This window comes from Felis catus, chromosome B2 (genome assembly GCF_018350175.1).
Source record: "Felis catus isolate Fca126 chromosome B2, F.catus_Fca126_mat1.0, whole genome shotgun sequence".
Classification (NCBI taxonomy): Eukaryota; Metazoa; Chordata; class Mammalia; order Carnivora; family Felidae; genus Felis; species Felis catus.
In genome coordinates this window covers 94277799-94301686 of record NC_058372.1, presented here as the reverse complement: position 1 = coordinate 94301686, position 23888 = coordinate 94277799, and the positions used below count along the sequence as shown (strand labels likewise).

General features: G+C 34.1%; 1 protein-coding gene across 3 annotated transcripts in view; it reads right to left on the bottom strand.

Moving 5' to 3' along the window:
• Positions 1 to 23888, bottom strand: part of LIN28B (lin-28 homolog B) — a 132103-nt gene that overhangs the window by 94312 nt on the left and 13903 nt on the right. Inside the window, exons 2-3 of one of the 3 annotated variants that reach the window (XM_045057887.1) lie at positions 22062 to 22316; positions 21047 to 21234 (exon numbers count right to left, since the gene is read on the bottom strand). In XM_045057887.1, coding sequence (XP_044913822.1) covers positions 21047 to 21234; positions 22062 to 22071 — 198 coding nt within the window. In that variant the 5' untranslated portion in view covers positions 22072 to 22316. Of the gene's footprint in view, positions 1 to 21046; positions 21235 to 22061; positions 23029 to 23888 lie in introns of those variants that run through there. The other 2 variants (XM_023254204.2, XM_023254203.2) reach the window with 2 other exon arrangements.

The following is a 23888-nucleotide window of genomic DNA, read 5'->3' as shown; positions in this document are numbered from 1 at the left end:
AACTTGTCCATGACTTGAAGACACATTCTTTTAATTCTGTTTCTTAATATAACAGTACTTGACATGCTTAAAGAAATATCCCTATTAAAAGAGCATTATAGTCACCCTCCCTGTTTTTTCTGGATTTCACTGTATTTCATTCTATGATAGCATGATTTCCTTTTAAGCGTTTTGGAATTGCTTGGCATTGGTTTTTGTAGGAAAGTCAACAAGAGCTAGGAAAGAAATGCACTCATAAGATTTGTAGTTATTGTCTTTTGAATAGGAACCAGCTTTATAAATTAAATTCTGCACATATTGGAATTAGTAGGGATTATTGAGGATATATGAACTATGTGAAATTAGCTCTTCATTGTCCATTACAAATGAGGTCACTGAAAGCCAAGAATTAAGAGTTTATAATAAAAACAAAGTGACAGAGAAAGAAGAGCATATGTAAGCTAGGCAGCAACGGGCAAACGACTGAAATTTCAAGCTCTTTTTCTTTCGTTAAAAGCAGCTTCTCCGGTAAAGAAAAATGGATTAATCAGGGAAACGGACAAGGATCACAGGAACCTGGTCAATTTCTCTTAACAGCCAGCTCCACTTGTTAAAGACTCTGAAGCAGAAAGACACTGATTGTCAATTTCCTACAGAAGCTCTTTACACTGGGAAGAGAGAGTGGGGGTGGAAGTTGAAAAAGAGAAGAAAAAAAAATACACACACATACAGTGGAAAGAGGAGCAAAATGAGTGCAAGATCTTAAAAATAGCAGTGTTTTAGAAAAGATAAAAAATAACACAAAGGAAACAGGCAGAGGTGAGTTTATAGTGTGGAAGGATATGTCTGCATCCTCTGTGATGCTGTATTTTTGCTAGCTAAAATAAGATGTTTCAGAACCTCTTGTGGTGTCCAACCTCAATTCTAATTAGCATTATCTTAAGAATGGGCTAAGCACCCAGGAGACAAGAGAAAATCTGTAACATGGAATATGTAACAGAAAATGATAGCAACAGGTATACCTTTTAATATATGGCAGGACTACAATGAATATCAGATTAGGGATGTGTGTTCGTTGTGGTTGTGTTGAGAAAATGAGTAGGACGGTCAACAGTTTAAGTGGACATGATACAAAAGGTTAGTGCAGTCTTGAGTACAGAGGGGAAATTTCTGTGTAGAGAGAACACACATGGGTGACAACTGGTAAGTACATGGATGACCAGATAATGAGTCAATCACTCTTGAGAAAACATTTAAAGGGGGTATAAAGGCTGTTTCCTTTCGTATTAAATGAAAATGTTTCCTTTAAGAAAGGTTTTTTATTTTCTATAATGAAACACAGCACCTAAAGCATACTTGCCACTTAAATTTAGGTCAGCATATGACCTGTGCATTAAAAGGAATATATACATTTGTGGATCTCTGAAACCAATTTGGGAATTTAAGGTTGAGGGGGGCTCCTGGGAACTCCCTGCCATATGAAATTTTTAAACTCAAAGGGCTGTTTCTCCCATTTAACACCTGCATTTTCCCTGCCCAGAATGCTTTTCCTCCTTGCTGTGTGGCCAAACATCTTCCTTTTTGAAAGAAATAAAACTTCACCTTCTCTCAACTGCAAATGGCACAGACAAGACAGTTGATATGCTCTGCTTATACATACAGATTCATCAAAACTTGCATAAATCTACAAATTATAGTAACAATTATTTCATGGCATCTTATTAAATTTAAGACAACTATAAGTAATTTTAAGTAATATATTTTAGAAGTAAAGATCATCTCTAAATATAGTTAGCAGAACTAAAAATAAAGTTAGCAGGTAAAAAAATATATTAATTTGCCTATAAAACTGAAAAACTAGCTGAAGATTTAATGATGACCTAAAATGTTAAACAAAATAAAAACACCTACCAATCCTTTCATGGCATCTTATTACATTTAATACAACTATAAGTAATTTTAAGTAATATATTTTAGAAGTAAAGATCATCTCTAAATATAGTTAGCAGAACTAAATTCCATATCAGGTAAAAAAAAAAATATTAATTTGCCTGTAAAACTGAAAAACTAGCTGAAGATTTAATGATGACCTAAAATGTTAAACAAAATAAAAACACCTACCAATCCTTTCTATATTTTGCACAAGAAAATAAAAACAAGGGTGCCTGGGTGGCTCAGTCAGTTAAGCACCCAATTTCAGCTCAGGTCATGATCTCATGGTTCATGAGTTCAAGCCCCAGGTCGGGCTCTGTGCTGGCAGCTCAGAGCCTGGAGCCTGTTTCAGATTATGTATCTCCCTCTCTCTCTGCCTGTCCCCTGTTTGCGCTCTGCCTCTCTTGCTCGCTCGCTCATAAATATTTTTTTAATGAAGAAAAAAAAAAACATATTAATGTCATTGTTATTGTTTTCCCTAACTTTTCCCAAATGACAAAACTTTCCAAAGGATTTAAATTTAAAAAAATTTTTAAAATCACATATTCAGATTTGTGAAATTATGAGTGGATTAAAGTAAGAAATAATGTAAGTTGTTAGGTTTACTCTTATTTCCAAAAATTTACACTTCATCAATAAATATTATTTAGAATCTGTCACTCAAATGCATAGTGTTATAGGTTTATACTTTCTTTTCTCAATTTCCAAATTAATTTGTAAATCCCTATTTTTCCTATTATTAGTTTTAAACTCCTCTAATTTATAACTGGCAATAATTTGACAAAGGGAATTGAAAATTATTTTCCCTTTTTGAAAAAAACTTTTAGACAAAGAGCATAAAAAAGTAAATGATTCAAAACTAGAATTTAAGGTACAAAAAGGAGAAAAAAGAGTAAAAAAGAATTAAAGTTAAAAAACTAAAAGTCAAGCAGAAATAAGTGACTTTTATTACTGTCTTTATATTCTTCTTTTCTAAATTTCCTATACTCAATATGTACTACATCTATAATCAGAACAATGCAATGCATTAACATTCTAAAACTTAAAAGGTTAAAATGTTTCAAAATTAGCTTTTAGTCCATTATGTTACTTAAATATGAACTTGGTGGTAATTTCTCATCCGAAACGTCCAGGCTTTCTAAAACAATTTTGGACTATATTTCTGTTTAAGAAAAGATGGTAAGATATTAATTATGAAGCACTATATATTTGATAAAGCACTTATCAAAGTTGTTAAATTAGAGGTCGTTGAATGGGGTAATTTTGCCCTCCAGGGGCCATGCAGCAATGTTGTACACATTTCTGGTTGTCGCTACTGGGGAAGTGTGCTGCTGGCATCTAGTGGGTTGAGGTCAAGGATATTGCTACCTGTCCTACAGAGCATAGGATAGCCCCTCACAGCAAAGAATTACCTGGCCCAAAAGGTCCAACCTGACCCAATGTGCCGAGGTTGAGAAATTGTGCTATGGATCATTAACCTCTGTATCTCCTCAAAAATACCACTATATGCACCCCAGAGTATAATTTTTAGAATGTTCTAGAATTCAGACTTAGACTTATCTCATTGATTTTCTTTTCTCTTTCCCCCCCAAACAAAACACATTCTTTTACTTTTTTCCTTATTACTTTTTTCCTTTTTTCCTTATGTTCCAGTTTTCCTGAAATTGAGTTCCAGAGTCTAAATATTACTGTGAGATTTTTTAAAAGTTGAAGATGCTGGATTTTGTACCTGATGTGGTTAGTCTGTGTTCCTATTTTTTACAGTGAGATAGAAGATAGAAAAGAGAGGGGGGAGTGGGAGCTGGTGTCAGGGCAGGTATTTTCATTTTGGTTTGCTCACTGCTGTAGCTCACATATGAGGTATTCAATAATTTTGTTGAATAGGGGCGCCTGGGTGGCGCAGTCGGTTAAGCGTCCAACTTCAGCCAGGTCACGATCTCGTGGTCCATGAGTTCGAGCCCCGCATCAGGCTCTGGGCTGATGGCTCAGAGCCTGGAGCCTGTTTCCGATTCTGTGTCTCCCTCTCTCTCTGCCCCTCCCCCGTTCATGCTCTGTCTCTCTCTGTCCCAAAAAATAAATAAAAACGTTGAAAAAAAAATAATTTTATTGAATAAACTGATGGAGCTAAGTCTTGATTAGACTGCCTACCACTAGATTCCCTTTGAGGACTGATCTACCTGCAGAAGCTCACCAGTGGAAGATCCTAACATCAAGTCATTTCAGACGCCTGCCTTTAATGCCAACGTTTCTTTATCTGATTTGCCTAATGTTCAGGTCCATGTTCTTCTAGGTAGGAACACAAGAGCAGCCTTTTCAAGACTCTGATCGAGATCTCCAATATGGATGACAGGAAGTTGTGTGGCATTTTAAGATTATTTTAAAAATTACTGATTGGACATGAAGGATAAAGAAGAATCATGAGTTAGAAATGACACCAAATTCTCATATCTGAGTAACCCAATTTGGTGGAAAGTGGGAGATGGGAAAGGGTGAGAGGCATGTCCTCCACATCGGAACTCAGTACCTATAAAAGGAAATGTAACCGGTGCAAGTTCCACCACAAGGGAAAAGAACACACCACAAGGGAAAAGAACAGAGGCAGAGAGAAGGTAAGAGTCATAGAAATAAAAGAACAGTAAGTCTTTTCATTGTAAAATGTAAGTAACTGCTCCTCTCCTTACTGAAGAAGCCAAGTTAGGTCTCATCTCTGCTCCTGGACTTGAAACAGTTCAGAGGAGAATGCCAAGTGCTTAGACTGATAAGAGCTACCTTAGAGATGGAGTCGTCTTTCCCAGGGACACAGAAAGATAGAGGTGAATACGTGAACAAAAGATTCAGGGTTCTGAGCAGAAGAAAGGAAGGAACTGCTGCTGGCTATGCAACCAACCGTTTCCACAACAAAAACCATAGATCTTTTTCACACAAGCAGATAGCAAGAGAGATTAGCCCCATCCTGCACTTGAGGAACTGACTTGCATTCATTATACTTTTTACTTCTGTTATTAACTAAGATATAGATAACTATACTTTTCTCCATTAAGTTTCATAGTGTGTGGTTAGTCTCATTTATTTGCTAAGTTTGGGCTCTGCCATCCCTCTATACCAGATATCCTTTTCTGCATTATATCAGAATATATATATACATATACATGTGTATATAATATATATACACATGTGTATAATATATATACATATACATGTGTGTATACATGTATATATAATTTTTATATATAAATAAAAAGTTAAGAAACAAAGACAAAAAGAGAACAGTCAGGATACCCATTATTCTCCTTTCGGGCATGAGACTAGATACTTAGAATACATTAACTCAGAGCCTTGCAACGCTACAAACTTAGTACTGCTACCTGATTTTTATAGATAGGAAATCTGAGGTAAGGTAACGTGACAAAATTCAAACAGCTGGCCAGAACGGGAGCTGGGATTCAAACCCAGGTCTATGTCACTCCAAGGTCTCCACGATTTGCATTTCGTATCATTTCATCTCCCTAATGATATTGGCACTTAAAACATTTATTGAATATCCAAGTCAGTGTTCTCTGGACTTAAGAAGAGAATTAGGTCAGTCCTTCCCCTCCAATAAACTGCGCACACTTTATAGACTTAGCAATAAACTATGGTAATAAATATAGCACAGAAGGCACCATCTTTTCTGCTAAAGGCTGGAATGGAGAAACCCAAAAGTGTTCTGCATTTACCATATATAACTCAGCGTAGAACCAACACGTAAGTGACATAAAAAGCAAACTGACTATAAATTGAACACTAGGTTTTCTTTCAAATGAGGTGAGCTTGCATATCTCTTTCGGACAATATGAATTCAGCTAGCTCCCTATAAGCCGAACCACTTTTTTTTTTTTTTTTAATAAACCATATCTTCTTATCCAATGGAAGACGGGAGGAAGATGTCCCTAATGTAATGTGTTTTCATTACTCAAGAAATTTTTTTGAGTAATAATTATATGAAAAGCATGCACCTACATATTGTAGGGAATACAAAATTTGGTAAAACAATTCCACTTAGAACACTTAGAACTTACAATTTAGTAGGAGAATATGTAACAGAAGATCATCAGTGCAAGTGACCCCATTATTTATAAAGAGTTTTGGAGTTTATAAGGAACTCAGCAATACTAGCTAGATTAAGATCAGGACAGAAGGACCTGAATCTGGGGCTGGAATCTGAAAGATGGTCAGGCTTTCAGAAAGCAAATGCAGGAGGAATTTAGGGAAAAGACAGTATTATCTGCGCAAAGGGGAAACGATAAAGAAATGCAGGGTATGTTTACAGTGACAGATTTTAACTGGCAAATCAGACAATTTAAATAAGAAGTATGATAAGAAAAATTTGTAAGTAGAATCAATCAGATCATGAAGACCTTGGAGGCCTGGCTAAAAAATCTAAAGTTTATTCGGAAAACAAACAGCCAATGAAGCTTCAGAGAATGAGTACTTTAAAGAAATTCACAAACAGCTCTGACCGGGGAAGGATAACTGCCTGATCACACACTGGCTGAGGTCATGATCTCACAGTTCATGAGTTTGAGCTCCACATTGGGCTCTGTGCTGATGGCATGGAGCCTGCTTGGGATTTTCTGTCTCTCTCTCTCTCTCTGCCCTCTCCTGCTTGCTCTCTCTCTTTCAAAAAATGAATAAACTTAAAAAAAAAAAGCACATTAATATAAAATTTAAGCAGACACAAAATGTTGGAACCTAGAGATTTAAGAGCACTGCTCTAGGAATCATACTGCTGGTTCAACTGCATGAAATTAGGCTATCTGCCATTCTAAGATCATTTCTTCATCTGTAAAAATGAGACAATTAATAGTAACTCTTTTTTCAGAGTCAAAATTTAATGGATACAAAATGCTTAGTACAGTACTTGGCACATGCAAGCACTCTATAAAAGTTACATGATAACTACTGTTACCATTCTGTGCCATTGTTACTGAGGTATGATTACCAGCATTGCTACAGTATTCTTGTGTTGACAGAACAGAAGCCTGGGTTGAGGGGAGCACTGGTGCATACCAGTGGTTTTGGATGACTGGGACATAGGATCAAATGGTGGCAAATGGTGTAGTGTATCTCCAGGCATACGGTGGTGGGAATTTATCAGTAATATCAAGCAGCTAAAAAACAAAACAAAACAAACATAAATGTCTGTTTATCTGGAGAAGGGTTGGACCAATAGAAAGAAATACGTAAGTGCATTCTAACTGTATTTTTAAAGTTATTCTATCCAAAAGATTGCTTAAAGTTACCATTTTTATATTACCTTAAATAACTTGCTATTATATTTTTGTATTTGCACTTTAAGTACATAATATTTAAAATTTTCAAATTATCTTTGGTTCATTCCTTAAAAACTATGTATTATGTAATATTTACTTTTATTGTCTATTGATACAAATTATGAGTTCGTTTTTTTTAAGTACTTATTTATTTCAGCAATGTCTACACCCAATGTGGGGCTCAAACTCATGGCCCCGAGATTCAGAGTTGCAGGCTCCCCTGATTGAGTAGTCAGCCAGGCGTCCCTAAATTATGACTTCTAAAATCCTCATTAGGCTAATTGTGAGATTCCATTACCATTCTGCCTAAGTTTTTCAAACCAGGGTCAACAAGGAGAAGAGACTTAAATGCATGTGGAGCTAAGTAAGGGATTACCCTGTAAGATGGAAACGTGCTAGCAGAAATACCTACAGTACAATGGAAGAAACCTGGGCCCTTCAGTAATCTTACAGTTTATAGTGTTTACCCCACTGACTGCATTTTTTACTCCCCTTGGGAAAAAAAGAGTTTTGTGAACAACCTAATGAAATAAATAATTACAACACTTCTAGATCTATCAGTATCAATTTATTTTCACTGCTAGCCTATTTTATGATTCAGTTTGTGGATTCAAAAGTCTTCCTCTAGGCAAGAGTATGTTACACACAAAAAATATTATCTTCAGATGACAAGTGACGTAGAGTAAAACATTTCATGTCCACTTTCTTTGGAAATTTAGGAAAATACTACAAATATCATTAACTGTTTAGAAATGTTAATATTGCCTAACCATCCATTGCTTTTGTTTATAACTCATCCTCCTCAGTGTTAGGAAAATTACTGGCAATAGCCATTGGATAAAGTATAAAGGATTTAACCAAGGCTAAGTAAAGACAGAAAAGTGAAGGACTAGGTTAGACTTTGCTAATGCCTAAACAGACAAAGTAGACTTCCTTTTGAGTAACTACAGTAATATCCATCTGTACCAAAACCAAATTTTAAATTGACTTGGAATAAATTCGAAAAACCTCTTATTATCTATAATTAACCTTTTCTCAACCATTCTCCTCTCCAAGGGATGATACTTCTGCTAAAGACAGACACTTTGTGCTGAGTGATTGCTTTTTCCTGGTATCTCTAAGAGCTAGGGCCTCAGGCTTCCTTCCCGAATAGGCGAGAGGAGGGGGAGGGGGGAAAAACAAGGGAAGAAGGAGACTAAAGAGAGTCCACTTAGGGCCTTCATAATTCCTAGTGGCAGATCAAATGATTTGGGGCAGAGAATAATTTGGGAACAACATAGTGCTTTAATAATTTCAGTAATTTCTTTTCTCAATTTACAGCTAAAATTTTTAAAAATAAGTCAAAATAATGAACTCTATTGTACTAAAATCTCACTCTGAAAACATTTTCCTATGTTTTATGAGATTTTCCAAAAATCATTTGGATTCTGTAAATTTGGGTAATTGAATATATATCAAACACTAAATATCATGAGAAATTCTGAATTACTTTTATACAGATTAATGGTTTAATAGTGACCAGATACTTTTAAAAGTGAAGGCAGAAAGGATGGAAAAGTGGTCAATACCTAACAAGACAATTTCCCAAACATTATTTGTTAACATTAAAAAAAAATCAAAATGTCTTTCCAAAAATAAATATCCAACACTAAGATAAAGAATATGTACTGAAACAAATGCCCATATTTACTTGGCCCTATGAAGTTTATTTTCAGAGAAAGAAAATCCAGAATCATATAGTCACAGTAACCCACATGAAAACAAGTAACAATACCCCAAATGGCATTAATCCCACAAATGAGCTTTATTTTGAACAAACATGAAGTCACTTAATGCCATATAAAATCATTTTAAAAGTTACTTTTCTCTGCACAAGTTAAAAAAAAATTATTGCAGAAAAAAACCCAGAAAGTTATAAAAGGAAAATGCTCGACTTTTTGCCTTCTAATACCAAATTTTGTTTGGGGAGGGGGGAAGCATGTATTACACACACAAAAAAACCCAGTAGCAATTTTTTAAACATAGGTTTTATTTTTTATTTTAAACTTACAGTGTCACTAAGACACTAAATGGATTATTTCAACAATAAATATCAATACTAGATTTAAATACTTAATAATAGCCTTGGTGTTTTATGAATAGCTTGCTACCCAAATGTAAATGAGGGAAGATCACAGATAGAAAGGCACCCTAAACTTTTCCCCAAAGCAAAATTGTAGTGACAGTTGAAACATTAAATAAAATGTCAATAAATATTTACATGAATTAATTAGACAGAAACTGAAATATTCAATTGCAAAGCACATGCAAAATAAATCACTTGCTATAAATTTTAATGTCACTAAAGCATGGACCAACACATTAATTACAGACTTCATACCAGATCCCTGTTATTGAAAAGCTGATAACCTACCATTATTAATAGAAACTTAAGAGGATTTTCTATATCTCTACAAATTTTTCATATTTTCAAATCTAATTAACCAAGTCATCCTGGATTGATAACAGAATCATTGGATTAAATATCACTGTCCTTTAAGATCTATGACACTATAAAAATGTAAGAAACAATGCTTTTTTTATGGAAGGACAGCCTGGAACATTTTATTGAAATAAAATATTTTAAATAAAAACGCATCCTAGATTTTAAAACAGTATTCTTCTCAAAAGTCTTTTAAAAGTATTAACGTGCTTAGAAATATGTGCCAAATAACACTATATTTTAAAAATCTTTGAGATGATACTCTTTTAAAACTACCATTGTCTCCAACATTTTACTTATTATTTGGTGGCAGCTATACTATTTACTAAAAGATAATTCAAATATTTAAGGACAAACAAAAATAACTTTAAAGATTAACTATTTAATGTTTCACACTAAATCATAACATCATGACTAAATCACCAAATTATAACTAAATATCAACATTTATCCTCATATTATCTAACTTCATAGTAAAACATTTGTCTATTGATATTAATAGCCTAAGAGCTCGATAGCATTTTCTCCCAAACAGCCAGCTATACTGCTTATTATTAGCAAGAGATTAAATGGAAGAGGAACAAGAGAAAATATATCCAATTCATTTCTTCTTACATTTACATGCAGTCCTGTAACACATTTCTTTCTTCTTTTCCTACCAGCAATTTTTCCTTGATAAATCATCCCAAACACCACCCCTGTTTTCTTTACACTGTGAGTTCTGAGGATAAGCTACAATTCAGAAACCCCAAATGATGCCAAAAGGTAACAGAAAAATAAGTACACTAAGAAACTACCACAATGTAGAAAAAAAGATAAGTATTATTTTAAAAATCTACTTAATATCTTTTTTTGGCTTCCTAAAAAAAAACAGCAGCATGAATGTCAAATGAGGTATAGCTGTTCAAAAACAAATATTTTAATGCATAAAACACATGAATTCAATAATATTTCAACAAATATTTCATACAAACATAAAACTTTTGATATCTTATTCATTTTGAGATTCACTTCCATCCTATCTGTAACTAACCAAAAGGGAAGTCACATGACTTACACAATGAAAGAGAAAGAACAGTTTTCTTTCCTTTCCTTTCTACAGGAAGAAACAAAAGCTTGGTATTAGCTATCCAAGGCCAATGGGTGGGGCCTGCAAGCCAAAAAGCTGTAATGGATTGAGGTTAATCTTAATGGGGGCCCACTTTAACCTTCTGAAAGCATCAAAAATGTGAAAATTGCAACCAAAGCTTACAGAAAATAACAGGCACTTAATGTAACTTAGTTTCCACAACTAGAAAATTCTACAGGGACATAATTCAGTTTATAAACAATGTTGCTGCTTTTGTTGGGGTAAAATCACCTAACTGTGATTCCCTACACAGATACACACACCATCCCCCCACTGGCACACAGATACTTCGCAAGCTTCTTGAATAAATAGGAGTATCCAATGTCCAGGGTGATGGGTGGTCCTGAGGTCCTGAACTAGAGCTGTATACTTTTAAGGGATGCTGAGATAAGAACAAAGTGTTTTGTGTTTGTTTAAACCTGACTCTATATTTAAAGTCTTAACACCATTATTGATAAAGTTAACAAACTTGTACTATAGTTGATTCGAGCAAATTTTAAATGTCAGTATAAATGCTAGAAATTAGGCACATGAAAACAAAATAAATATTTTGGGGATTTTTTTTTATAGATCTGATTGAAATTAACTAATTCAATTTACTTAAAGATAATCACTACATTTCAAAGACATAAAATCTCAACCTGAGGGAATATCATATCATCACACTCGTTCCTGACGGCGTGCTTTTACAATATCTTATGAAAGAACATATATTTAAATAACATTATACACCCCAAATAAGCTGCAATGCAGTGAAAAACTTCTAAATTAGTGAAATCAACCCACGTAGAGTCACAATCAAGCATCAACTATTATGCCCATTTTTATACTCCAGGCTTTATTATAAGTCTGATAGAAAGAGATTTTTTACAGAGCAGAAAGGCAGGATTTACAAGTGGCCCAAGGAAAAGATAAGCAATGAATAGTTCTGACCCCAGCTTCTCTGGCTTGATCAAGTGGGTCTGCAACCTGAGCCAAAGGGCGCAAATTCCTCACCATTCAAAATCCTTCAATGGCATGGGGGAGGAAACAGTGAAAGGGACAAACGTGCAAGTCCAACTGTCCTTAGATTTAGTATTCAACTAAAAATTTTAATTAGAGAGTGAAATAAATGAACTCAATACTCTGATTAAATTTCTGACTCATAGTTTAACCAGTCCCAAAAAGAGAAGGTTTTTTTTTCACTTGTTAAAGTTGAAAAAAATTTATTCATTTATCTTTGTAAATGTATGGCTTACATAGAACTGTGTTAGGTATGTGTTTCTAATATCATTTAATCTATTTAAGGACGTTGTTGAAGGTGGAATTAGTCTCCAAGTATAAGCGTTTCCATACTATAAGCAAATCGATGTATTATTAAAATCCTACTTTGGAAAAACAGTTGATAGAATTCATTCCAAGCTCCACAATATATCACTGATATCATCACTAAGTATTTAAAGCAATAGATACAACCTGTGTTGTCAGACTTCTTCTACAGACTGAACTAAGGATAAAGAATTCAACTGAATGAAGAAAATGTTAAGATAACAGAATTTAAGCATATAGTATCTGGGAACATATTCCAGCTACTATCATTAATGGCCTACGCAACTGTTTACAAAGCTTAAGGAAATAAACAGTCATGAAGAAATCGTGGCCAGAGTAAAATTAATTTGAATTTTACATACATAGCACAATAAAACTTAATAAAAATCTTAAGGTTATTAGCAAATTACACTTAAAAGACTTTGAAATAAATGACAACTTTAAGATTAACAAAGTAATAAATGAAAGTGGGCTTTTTTAAAAAAAAAGTAGACTGTTATAACAAAAGGGTAAAGCAGCTGGTAAAAGTTAAGTGTATTATTAAAAGCACAATAAAATGATTCTAAGCATTGATAAAGATAGTTTTTACATATGAAATCTGAAAACTATGTATTTTAAGACTGATGAAAATCGCTGTATTTAGCTCAAAATCTGAAAAGTAACATTTACTGTTTTATCAGAGTTTTCCCCCAAATTAAATGGACATTGTGTAACTAGATTTATAAAAAGAAAGTGAATAGTCCATGGAAAAAAATGATCCACTGCTTTTGTACCTCATGTAAAAAGAATGAGAATTGGAAAGATCATACTAAAGATTCTGCGAAGAAGAAAATAAAAAGAATATATAGCAAACTGGAGAGCAGAACTCTTTTTTTTTTTAAGTTTATTTATTTATTTTGAGAGACAGAGACAGTGTGAGCATGGGAAGGGCAGAGAGAGAGGGAGAGTCAGAGTCCCAAGGAAGATCCACACTGTCAGTGCAGAGCCCCAGCGTGGGGCTCCAACTCTAGAAACTGTGAGGTCATGACCTGAACCAAAATCAAGAGTTGGAAGCTTAACTGAAGGAGCCACCCAGGTGCCCCTGGAGAGCAGAACTCTCAAATCTATCATCCAAAAGTGCTTTACACCTACTATGTGATCAATAACAAAATAGTTGAATAGATATCGAGCCAGGAACTTTCTAGAGTAACCATTTTCTTACAAGTCCGTACTTTTATACAATAAACCATCTTGTCAATTTACGCCTCTAAGAATGTTTACTCAGTTGAGATATAAATTCATTAAATTTCTGAAAAGAAATATGAGTATCAATAAACCTAATTATGCTCTTTAGGTAAACAATGAGTTTATGCTGCATAAAAAAGTACCATAAGGATAAATGAAATTAAGACTGAAGATCAGTGAAATGCATACTAATTAATCTCACTTTCACAAACACAGAAACTACTAGTAAAAAGGTAATTTGCATAATTAAGATAAGTTCAGACTGTATTTGATAACTGAATTGTAGCTTAGGTCTAAGGTAACAAAAAGAGCCAGGTGAGTTAACCAGTTACTATCACCTATCAATAATCATATAGAATAACTGAACCTCTTGTCTTCCAGGGTGACTACAAATGGACACAAGGAACTTTTTGGGGTGATGAAATGACTGTGGTGGTGGTTACATAATCTGTCAAAACTCATCTAACTGTATACTTAAATTTGGTGAATTTTATTCTATATATTATACTTCAATAAGCAGACAAGGCAAAAAAATAAAATAAGTGACATGAGCTTATTATCTTTCAAAAATTCTGATAATTTTTATGATGAGGGTATAAATAAAAATGCAGTGCTCAAAATAAAGATTAAAACGAAAACCCGGTATCGTTACAATTCTTAAATTATTTTCATGTGTACTACACCTCAATGAACCCTTACCCTAACCCACAAAAATAGGGAGAAAAAATATTATTGAACACATTTCACCCATGGGAACACTGAAGCTCAGAGGAAGTGACTAGTCAGAAGTAAGAAAACCACCAAGTGGCAGAGCCAGATCTAAACCTTCGTTTCTGATGCTTTATCCCTTACTCTACTACACTACCTCTTCTTAGTAATGCTAACTATGTACAACAAACATCACTGAGCCTTTACTCTCTGCCAGGTTCAGTGTTAAATGCTCTACATGTGTAATAACATTTAATCCTCATAATAACCCTATACTAAAGTGGTCACCGTTTTGTCCCCTCCCTTTACAGGACCCTGAGACACTGACAAGGTTACTCACTTTCCCTGCAAACAATACACTGGGATTTCAACAGTGATCTTTTTGACTAGGAGCTCTGCCACTGTATAGTACCTCACAAGGACTAAATAATTAGTATTAGAGCAAAAAGTATTAAATTATTGCAGCAGGTCTACTTAAAACAGTATTTTTTCCCTCAGCTTACGCTGAAGAATACACAACTGGATATATACAACTAAATACTCAGGTAAAATCTCATGATAAAACTATTAAAACAATCTATGTAACCAAGTCATTCCCACATCTCAATCTATATCCTGGTATTTTCAACAATATTACACAATATTTTATGCCATAAAATTATAATAAAATGCTTTGTAGTTCACTGCAACGGAGATTAAGCTATTAACATTATACAACACATTTTGTCCAATTTTAAAGAGAGCACATAAAAGAAGGTACCAATTTAATTTTCTACTATGAATATATGCCACTGAAAATAACTTATCTGTGATTTTGTTGTGACAAGGACTTGTTTACATTTTAGTTTGTTAAACACACTTGCCAGGCAAATTATATGACAGTATCTCTATGCTTCACAACATCCTGAAAAGTCCGGTATTAATTACTCCAATTTGCCACTGATTGTGGAAAGAAAGATAAGACTAAATCTATGAGTCTTATGTTAGACAGCATCTCCAAACAGTCAAATATTTAGATACTGGGCAGGAGGCTGTAATCTCCAGATAATTTTCCAATTTGTTGCTAGATGGAAAGTAAGATTAATCTTGATGTATCAAAATGCAATATAACAAATATTTTTGTTACTCTTTTAATAGAAGTACTCATTAAAAGACAATTTTTAAATGTATCTTACTGATCCGCAATGCATTTTCTTAAATATATTACTGTGAACTTTTCAGTATCAGAAGATGTTATAATCAAATTATTTTAGAGAAAAATGTAAACCATTTATGTTTCTATGGACTGTTTATGTTACAATGCCATAACCTTTAATAACTATATACTGAACTATATACTGAATTTCTTGTTACTTAAAATTCAGTGAGAAATATCTCAAGATATAAAGAACTGATAATAAGAAAGTATTTTATTTCACATGTAGTTCCAAATCAAGTCCAAAGAATATCATACCTTAAAGTAATACATTTCCAGTTTAATTAATCAGAAATATCCTCACTTTATTTGCTTAGGTTATACTTGGATTAGAAATAAAAACACAGCACACCATATTTTTAACTCCAAACTTTTAGGTTAATCACAATACCAAAAGAACTACTCAGTTAAGATAAACAAAAAAACCATCTGCAGTATCTATGTAATTTCTGAACAGAAAGAATTCTGGCAAATTTAAATAATAAGGGTTCCTTGTTGCCCCAAAACAACAAAATTTACAACAATAAACTCACTTTTTATCTACCATGTTGAATGCAGGCAAAAAAGAAGTTAACTTTTTATGAAAACCAAGCATTCTAAGATCAGTTAAAGGCAGGTTAAAGTTATCATGCCACATACTTGTAAGTTGTTTCTCTCTTACGTATTTGTTTAAAAAACAATCCTTTGATTTGTTGCCTTAATTTTTTGTGAAGTCTTTTAAAAAAGAAGAATCAAAAATGAGGAAAATATCTAAGACTTACAACAATGATCTTTATTCATTTTTATTGAAGTATAGTTGATATTCATCAATACTATTTAACATGAAGACTGTCTTAAATGTGCCCAATTCATACTTCATGTTTAAAATGAATTAGAATAAAAGTATCTTTTTAGAAGTAAACAAAAAAGGGTCTTGAAAATGGACCAGCATTTGAAAATCAGAAGTATCCAATATCTGTAAAGACAATAAAAGTCATAAAATTTGGATTTAAATGACTTCAAATATGATTTTATGATTAAATAGCTTTATTTCATTTGGGATTCTTCCAAACTGGTCAACTGGGCAAATCATCTTGAAAACCTGGTAGCATTAGGAACCATTTTCAAATATGAAATTATACATAACTCGCTAACAAATGAGCTCTGTTATATGATATTTTTTTTAATTTCCAAGACTTTACTTTGTCTAAATAATTTTTGAAACTGACATTTTCAAGAGTCCCAAGAATAACAATAATCACATCTATTCTACATGTGAAAAATGTTTTCATGCCAAACTACGATAAAAACAAAGATGACTAATAAGTTGGTGATGAAATACTACGAAAAATCCTTAAACATGAACACACTGGAGTAAATGTTTTCATAAATTGTATAATTAATTAATCACTGAGACATGAACTCTATTCTACATCAATTGAACTGCATATATTTCAAATGTTCATACATTTAAAAACTGTTAATCTCCAAATGTTTTTATACCCTATACTATTAATAAAAATGCTTTAAATTTATCTGTTACAGTAATTATTCTTATTTCTTCTGTTTCCATTACTTTGAGATGTTTTCTGAACAAAGTAATAAAAGGAACATAAAATATATAAAATCGCCGTAATAAGGACAATTGTGTTTTCCATTAAGATCAAACTACAAACCAGAAATAAAGAGCATAAGATGAAAATATCAACATATTTGAAAGGTAAATTAAGAATTCCAACCAAATTATTAATAACTATTTAAGCCTATCAAGTAATGGTAGGTGAATTAGTCATTTTGAAATTACTCCCTTTGAGAAGAAATTCTTACATAAGTAGTGAAATAGATGAAATACATTTATGTTAAAAATTCTGTATACCATAATTGATGGCAAAGAATTCCAAATATATAACTAACAAACAAAGAAAATATTATGCAAGTGAGCTGAAGAGAGGGCAGTAAGGAGAACGGATTCTATCCCTCCCCTGAACAAAATAAAGTTTATCTCATTGAGAGAGAGAATATTTATTTGGAAATAAGTATCAAAATTTATGCAAAGAAAACGTAAATTATAATAAACATCAACAGGTAGTTACTGGGTAACACTGCCCCTCTCCAAAAGGATCTCATTTTAATTACCATGTGACTTATCTAAAATACTATCAAATATTTAAGTCCTATCAAAGTTTATAACATTTCAAAAAGTTACAAGAGAACTTTCCAAGTAATTTAAACATGTTATCCCACAATCTAACTGTGGATGCAATTTTTTTAACTGTTAATAATAAACTAATAGAAGTTATTAATTATTAACACTTACACACTAACTGTGATGACATCACCTTACTAGTAACCTAGACTTACAAATCTGTATTAACAATGTATGCATATTCTTACTTCAATTGAAAGACTAATCTCTGTGTTTTGCACTGGATTCTAAAGTAAGAAATTCCTACAAATATACCCTAGTTACAAATAAGTCATCATGAAAACTGTCAAATTTTAAATATTAAATATTTTAAGGAACAACTCAAAAGCAATAAGCGCTAAGGAAATTCACAAAATATTTACACATTCTTGTAAGTTTTTACAAATATTATTAAACACTATCAGGTTTCCATATTAATGTGTCAGAATACATATAATTATTACCAATCCATAATCATATGACCATTTAAATCACAATATTAGGAAGTCAAATAAGACTGACATTTTAAACCACCAATGGTCACACACCATCCTCAAACAGCAGAGTCCTCACTGCATTTATCAACAATTAAGGACAGGGAAGGTACATTAGCTAAGTCATATGTTTATTTTTGAGAAGTTGGTGACATTACAGAGACTAGAAGAAAGTTTGACTGTATTCTTGCAAACATACTTTAAGTAGAATTATGTAACTAAGAATGTACAGCTCTATTTTAAAAGTACACATGCATATCTTCATTTCATAGCAACTGAACAATATATACGCATATCTTCTCTTCATTTCATAGCAACTAAATTGTTTTTGAAGTGCAGTTCTTTGCAGTCAGGATTTTTTTGCTAGTCCTATTTAATTGTATGTTTTTTTATATATTTATTTATTATTGAAGTATCTGTAGTTAATATCTTTTCAAGAGAAAAAAATCCTGGGAGCCTTGGCATAAATTTTTAAATATTATATTAAACTAAAATTATTTTTTTATTTCCCCAAATATATACTATTAAAAATGTTTCATAATACTTAAAAAAATCCAATGACACATGTACTTCTGAATACTCAAAATGAAATTGCGTGTATTTAAAATAATGATATTGTACAGTTAAACATTTAAAATTCCTAATTATCTACAATGCTTATTCTTTCATAACAAAATAGCACATAGACATTACAGGAAAAAAATTAATTTGAATGATACATTAATGTGGTATGCTTTCAAAAATTCTCGTACAGTAAAAATGGCAATAAAAGAATGATTTTAAAAGTATTTTAAAAACTGTTGTAAAATGGTCCTGAATTGCAACCTGATTGTGTAAGTGATGCTGACAAGATACCTGCACAGATCATTTATGACCATCTAATTGTTACTTGAAATTGCCTGGCTACAATCTGTAGGATTCTGCCTTTTTCAGAACAATTATTCATATGATTTACATGCAATTTGTGTAAGTCCCAATAGAAGACAGAAATTCCTTCCAAAGCCTAAAATCAAGAAGAAAAAAATAAAGCAATAATTTTCCCTAGTAAAAAAGTGAAACATATTTCAAAAAACGAATACTGTAGCCATCAGAAAAACTCCCTAAAGTATCACTTTCTAATTTCAAATTTAAAGAATATCACTGCTTTTTTTACATCACAAAAATGCTAATACTTAAGTTTTATCAACTTTTTTACATACTTCTTCCCAAGAATGTATCTAGATATATCCTTCTGAAAAATACATTTTATCTCCCCATTTTAATACGTTTTTGAGTAAATACATGACTTGTAACAGAGGATTAAAGCAATTGAATGTTAATAATCTATAGTTGTACTCTAGAAACTGTTTACAATCTATAAATAAAACTTTTCCCGCAATAGGGTATTTCATAATTCAGTGGACATACATGTTTACCAACATATAATCATTAAATACCTTAAATTTGGATGTCTTGTGGTTCTCAACATTAATATTGGTTAATAAAATGTCTAGCATTTGAAAGTATTAAAAGGAAAACATAGAAAACCAAATTATAACAAGGTGTGATCAAAGAAGAAAAGGGCTATTTTTTTTCATTCATCTATAAAACAAATTTATGAGATCGTAAAGAACAATTTAACAACCTAAAGAAGGTTCAAAGTGGGGAAAGCCAGAGCCTGAGAGAAAATGAATTTGTCAATGATTTCAAGTCATTCAGTCTAGGGAGGGAAAAAGCTGAAAATGTAGGTTCATTTTACAATATAAAGTAGGAGGCATAAAATCCAGTAGCCTGTCTATGGACTACTATTTACATATTTAAACCCTGTTTCAATTCACAGATTATGCTGATCCTTCCACATGTAAACAGCCAATAATGATGGCCAGGCCTTTAGGAAAGGAAAACATACACCACACAGCAAGGTCAGGAAGCTACCAACCACCACAGGACAACAGATCAAAACAGAATGGTTTCATATGTTTCTATTGTTTATATACTTAATTTTAAGATGATATTCCTTGGGGATAAAGGAGGTTGTAAACATTACCAGGAAGGGGCAATACAGTATCAAATAAAATATATAATTTTCATGCAAGTATACTATTTTCTCCATGTATCTGTCAGGCAACCTGTGGTACTGAATGCCATTCATTCAATTTTTAATACTTAAATGTCAAGCCAAAACAAACCTCTTTGGTCTTAAATCCCTTTACTCCTAAGGATTCATTACAGAAAATTAACTTCTTTCAATGCAATAATCAAACCTGCAAATTATAAATATATATTTTTTTACTATGATGAGATTAAGCAATAGAGAGGAGTAAAAATGGAAGAGGTATTAATTTACTTGTTTCTGGGCAAATTTTTGAAAATGATAAGCAATGACATTCTGTTTGGTATTTAAGCATCTTAAAAAAATTACAACACAATATAAGCAATGGTGGAAATTTACCCAAAGTGGCAGACTAGCACATTTTAGACACACAAGCTAGAGCCACAGCTGGCCACATGCTTTTTTGAGTTCAGTTTCTTAAAGAGACAGTCTCCTTGGACCTATGCCCTAAAAGGGAGCACATTTCTAAATGTCTGACTACCAACCAACCTATCCTTGGGCATTTCATCAAATCCATGGTAGACCAATAGTGTTCTATCTTATTTTACTGTGAAATCAAATTATTTTTATTTAAACCTACAAATGACTACCAGGGAGGCAGAAATATAATAGGGGAAGCTGGTGTGACTAAAGGTGTCTAAAAGGTGTCCTACAATAGCAAAAGTATGTTTGTTTGCTTTTTTAAACTTAAGCGATCCCTGTTTCTTCATTCATTTCCCCATTCATTCACTAGGCACAGATGACGAAGTATATTGTAACCGATAACACCGGAAGCTACACTACAGCAATTTCGCTGTCGAATGAAGAGGAGAACTTGCTAATAAAGTCAACCAGCAGCCAAGCGGTGAAATTTCAAAGATTTCATTTTCTGTTTAGGAAAAGATACCCAGTAAGGGGACCATACACATACCGGATTAACTCCTGACTGCAAGGAAGATTTTGTCTTTCAGCGTATGACCACTGACAAAACTACTGACCAAATCCTGCACATGGTAAAAGGAGAAGAGGGGGAAAAAGTTTGGCTTACTTGGTGCACAAACACATCGACTGGAATATCCAAGGGGCTTCCCTCTCGGTTTATCATGGAGATGAATCCAAATCCCATTCGCACATTGAACCACTTACAGTGGCCAGTTCCGTGCAAAACCTGGGATTCCTCCTCTGCCTGCTCCGGCAGCTTCCCGGGCCCTTCACCACCACCTTTGCCTGCCCCGCCTGAGTAGAACAGGACAAAAAAAAAGTCAGTTAGTCTGTATTCCCAAACTGTTCGCTGAAAGAGAAAAAAACTGCTTGGGGGTGGGGGGTGGGGGAAGGAAACAGAAAGAAACTCCAGTAAAGGTTGATTCTTTTCTTCTACAGAAAATATTTAAAATGAAAGGGTTAAAAGGGGAAGCGGGGGAGGAGGGAGCCACACTGCTCTATCGATCACATCAACTTCCACTTTTCTGTACATACGTGTACTTTTTCATTTAACTCCATTTTTTTCGGCCACATATTACGATTACAGCATGCGATACTTTACTTGCATATTGCTGATTTAACACTCGTCCCATTTACAGAAAGAAAATTTCGGCGTAACTATTCTCTCCGGCGGGCACGAGGAGAAAAGAGAAATCGTGAAGATGGTTAGAGCTAGTTAATACACATGCAGCGGCAGTGAATCCAGGGTTATTTGCAATGTGCATTCCCCTCCCCCCAATAACTTTCAATTAAAGTTGGGGTGGAATGGGGGAGGGGGCAGGTGTATAAAAGTTTTCTCGGGCTCACTAACTGAAACTGCGCTTAATCACACTCAAACAATTCAAACAATAGCCCCCTGAAAGCTTTTCAAGTTGTGAATCAGTGTGGGCGGTACAAAACATTTTTGGAGATCTATAACAATAGGTTGCAGAAAGCCCCATTGCGCGATGGGGAGTGGGGGTAATGCCCAGTATTGGGGTAAAAGGGGAAGGGAGGACGGGCAAAGAAGGGTGGGAAAGGGGGAGGGGGGGAGAGAAAGGAAGAGAGAAAATCACAGTAAAACAATAGAAAAGAAAATTAACCTTCGGCCATGTTGCCCCACGGGCCCTCTGCTCCAAACTCGTGAGATGAAAACTTTCCCTTTGGAACGGAGTGATCTTCTGAATCAATCTAACATCTTGATTTTGTGCGATCACAAATTTAGCTCGCATGGTCTAATGTGCTTTCCCTCTTTTGATTTTTTTCTCTTCTCTCTCCAGTTTCTGGCCCCCTGAGCCACGTGACTTTGTCAATTACATGCTTTCTTGCTACTAATTTCACCTCGGATCCTTAAGGGGCTGGCAAGAGGAAGAGATAACCAATCGCCATTTCATCTATGCTGACATCAAAATAATTTATGAATGGACATGAAAAACTCAAACATGTTATCTTAAAGACAATTTGGGACGCTTCTTTGCGATAAATCAGAATGCTGATTTCGTGCTTTTACTTAGACACAATGGAGGGTCCTTGTGAATCGTCGATTTAGAAAAAACGGCACGGTCATATATGTGCACACGCGTGCCTTACACACAAGCCTGTCTAAATAATCTCATTTAGGGGGAAAAAGCCCTCTAAATAAAGCAACCAATGTTACGCTTTTTCTCCCCTAAGAAGTCAGCTGCTCCGTAACAGTCAACCTGCTTGGGGCAAAGAAATTCATATTTAACTCAATTCTGAGAGGAAAATGTGTAATTTACAAAGGACCTAATTAAACCTAATTACATCTCCATGAAACTTGAGATAATAGTAACATACACCTACAATAAGACCAAAGCACACATTTCCCTGACCGTGCCCCGAAATTTTTTTAGATTTAAAATTAGATCTTACTGGAAAAATCGTTAGCACTTCCATGTACTCAATTTATGTTTTGGTTCATCATTTCGGTACATTTTGAACGGGGAATTGTACTTCACAGGTTTCTCCGCCATCTCTTTCCGGGGGAGGAGATGTGATTAATGACTTCCTAAATAACAGCCCAGTTTTCCAGCCTAACATAGAGTGAACCTCAATCAGTGGCGATTGTTCCCCAAGAGCAAGACGACGTAGGGCAGGGAGGGGGAGGGGAGCGCCAGCACAGGCTGCAGCAGAGCCAGAGAAGGGGGGGGGGGGGGGGGAGAGAAAAAAAGCGGGCACGGGCGGGGGGAGGGGAGAAGAAAGGGGACAAGTGGAGTAGAAAAGGTAAATTCGTATCATACTGATTGGACCCTGACATTTAAAAAGTCCACCGCCAATGGACAGAAGAGTCGAAGAAGCGAAAATTTAATAACGGATTAGGCTCCTTCCATCCCTTCGCTGGCTGGCCCCAGTTTCAAAACGCTTACCCTTTACCTTTCAAATTGATTCAAACGATTGTTGATGACTGGACGCTGACGCCAATATCACCGCCCTCATCGAATACTACAGTAAATATTATAGATCCACTAGAAATGCCTTCCTTCCTTTGAAATACAAAACATACCCCGTCTCTGAAACATTAAAATGCACCACCACTCTTTCCCCCACCCCACCCCCCATTTTCTTAAACAAGCAGTTTACGGAGAAACTGTACAGATACCACTTCCCTTCGGCAAAGCTACCGGGTTGACCCTCCCCCACCTTACCCGCAATCCCCCTCCCCGATCTCCGAACATGCCCACACTTCTCTAACTCTAATACTGTTTCACACAAACTAAAATGTAGGGATTCTGAATCTAAAAGCTTTGAAAATCCACAGAATGCACCTATTTTTACACCTCCTCCCCATAGTAAACAACTAAATATAAATTCTAATTAGTGCAGAACAAATAAACGGGTGTGTGTAAATATGTTCTTTTCAGCTGTTTGTGGTAAAAGGCATCAATCAAGATTGATCAATTTGGAAAGAT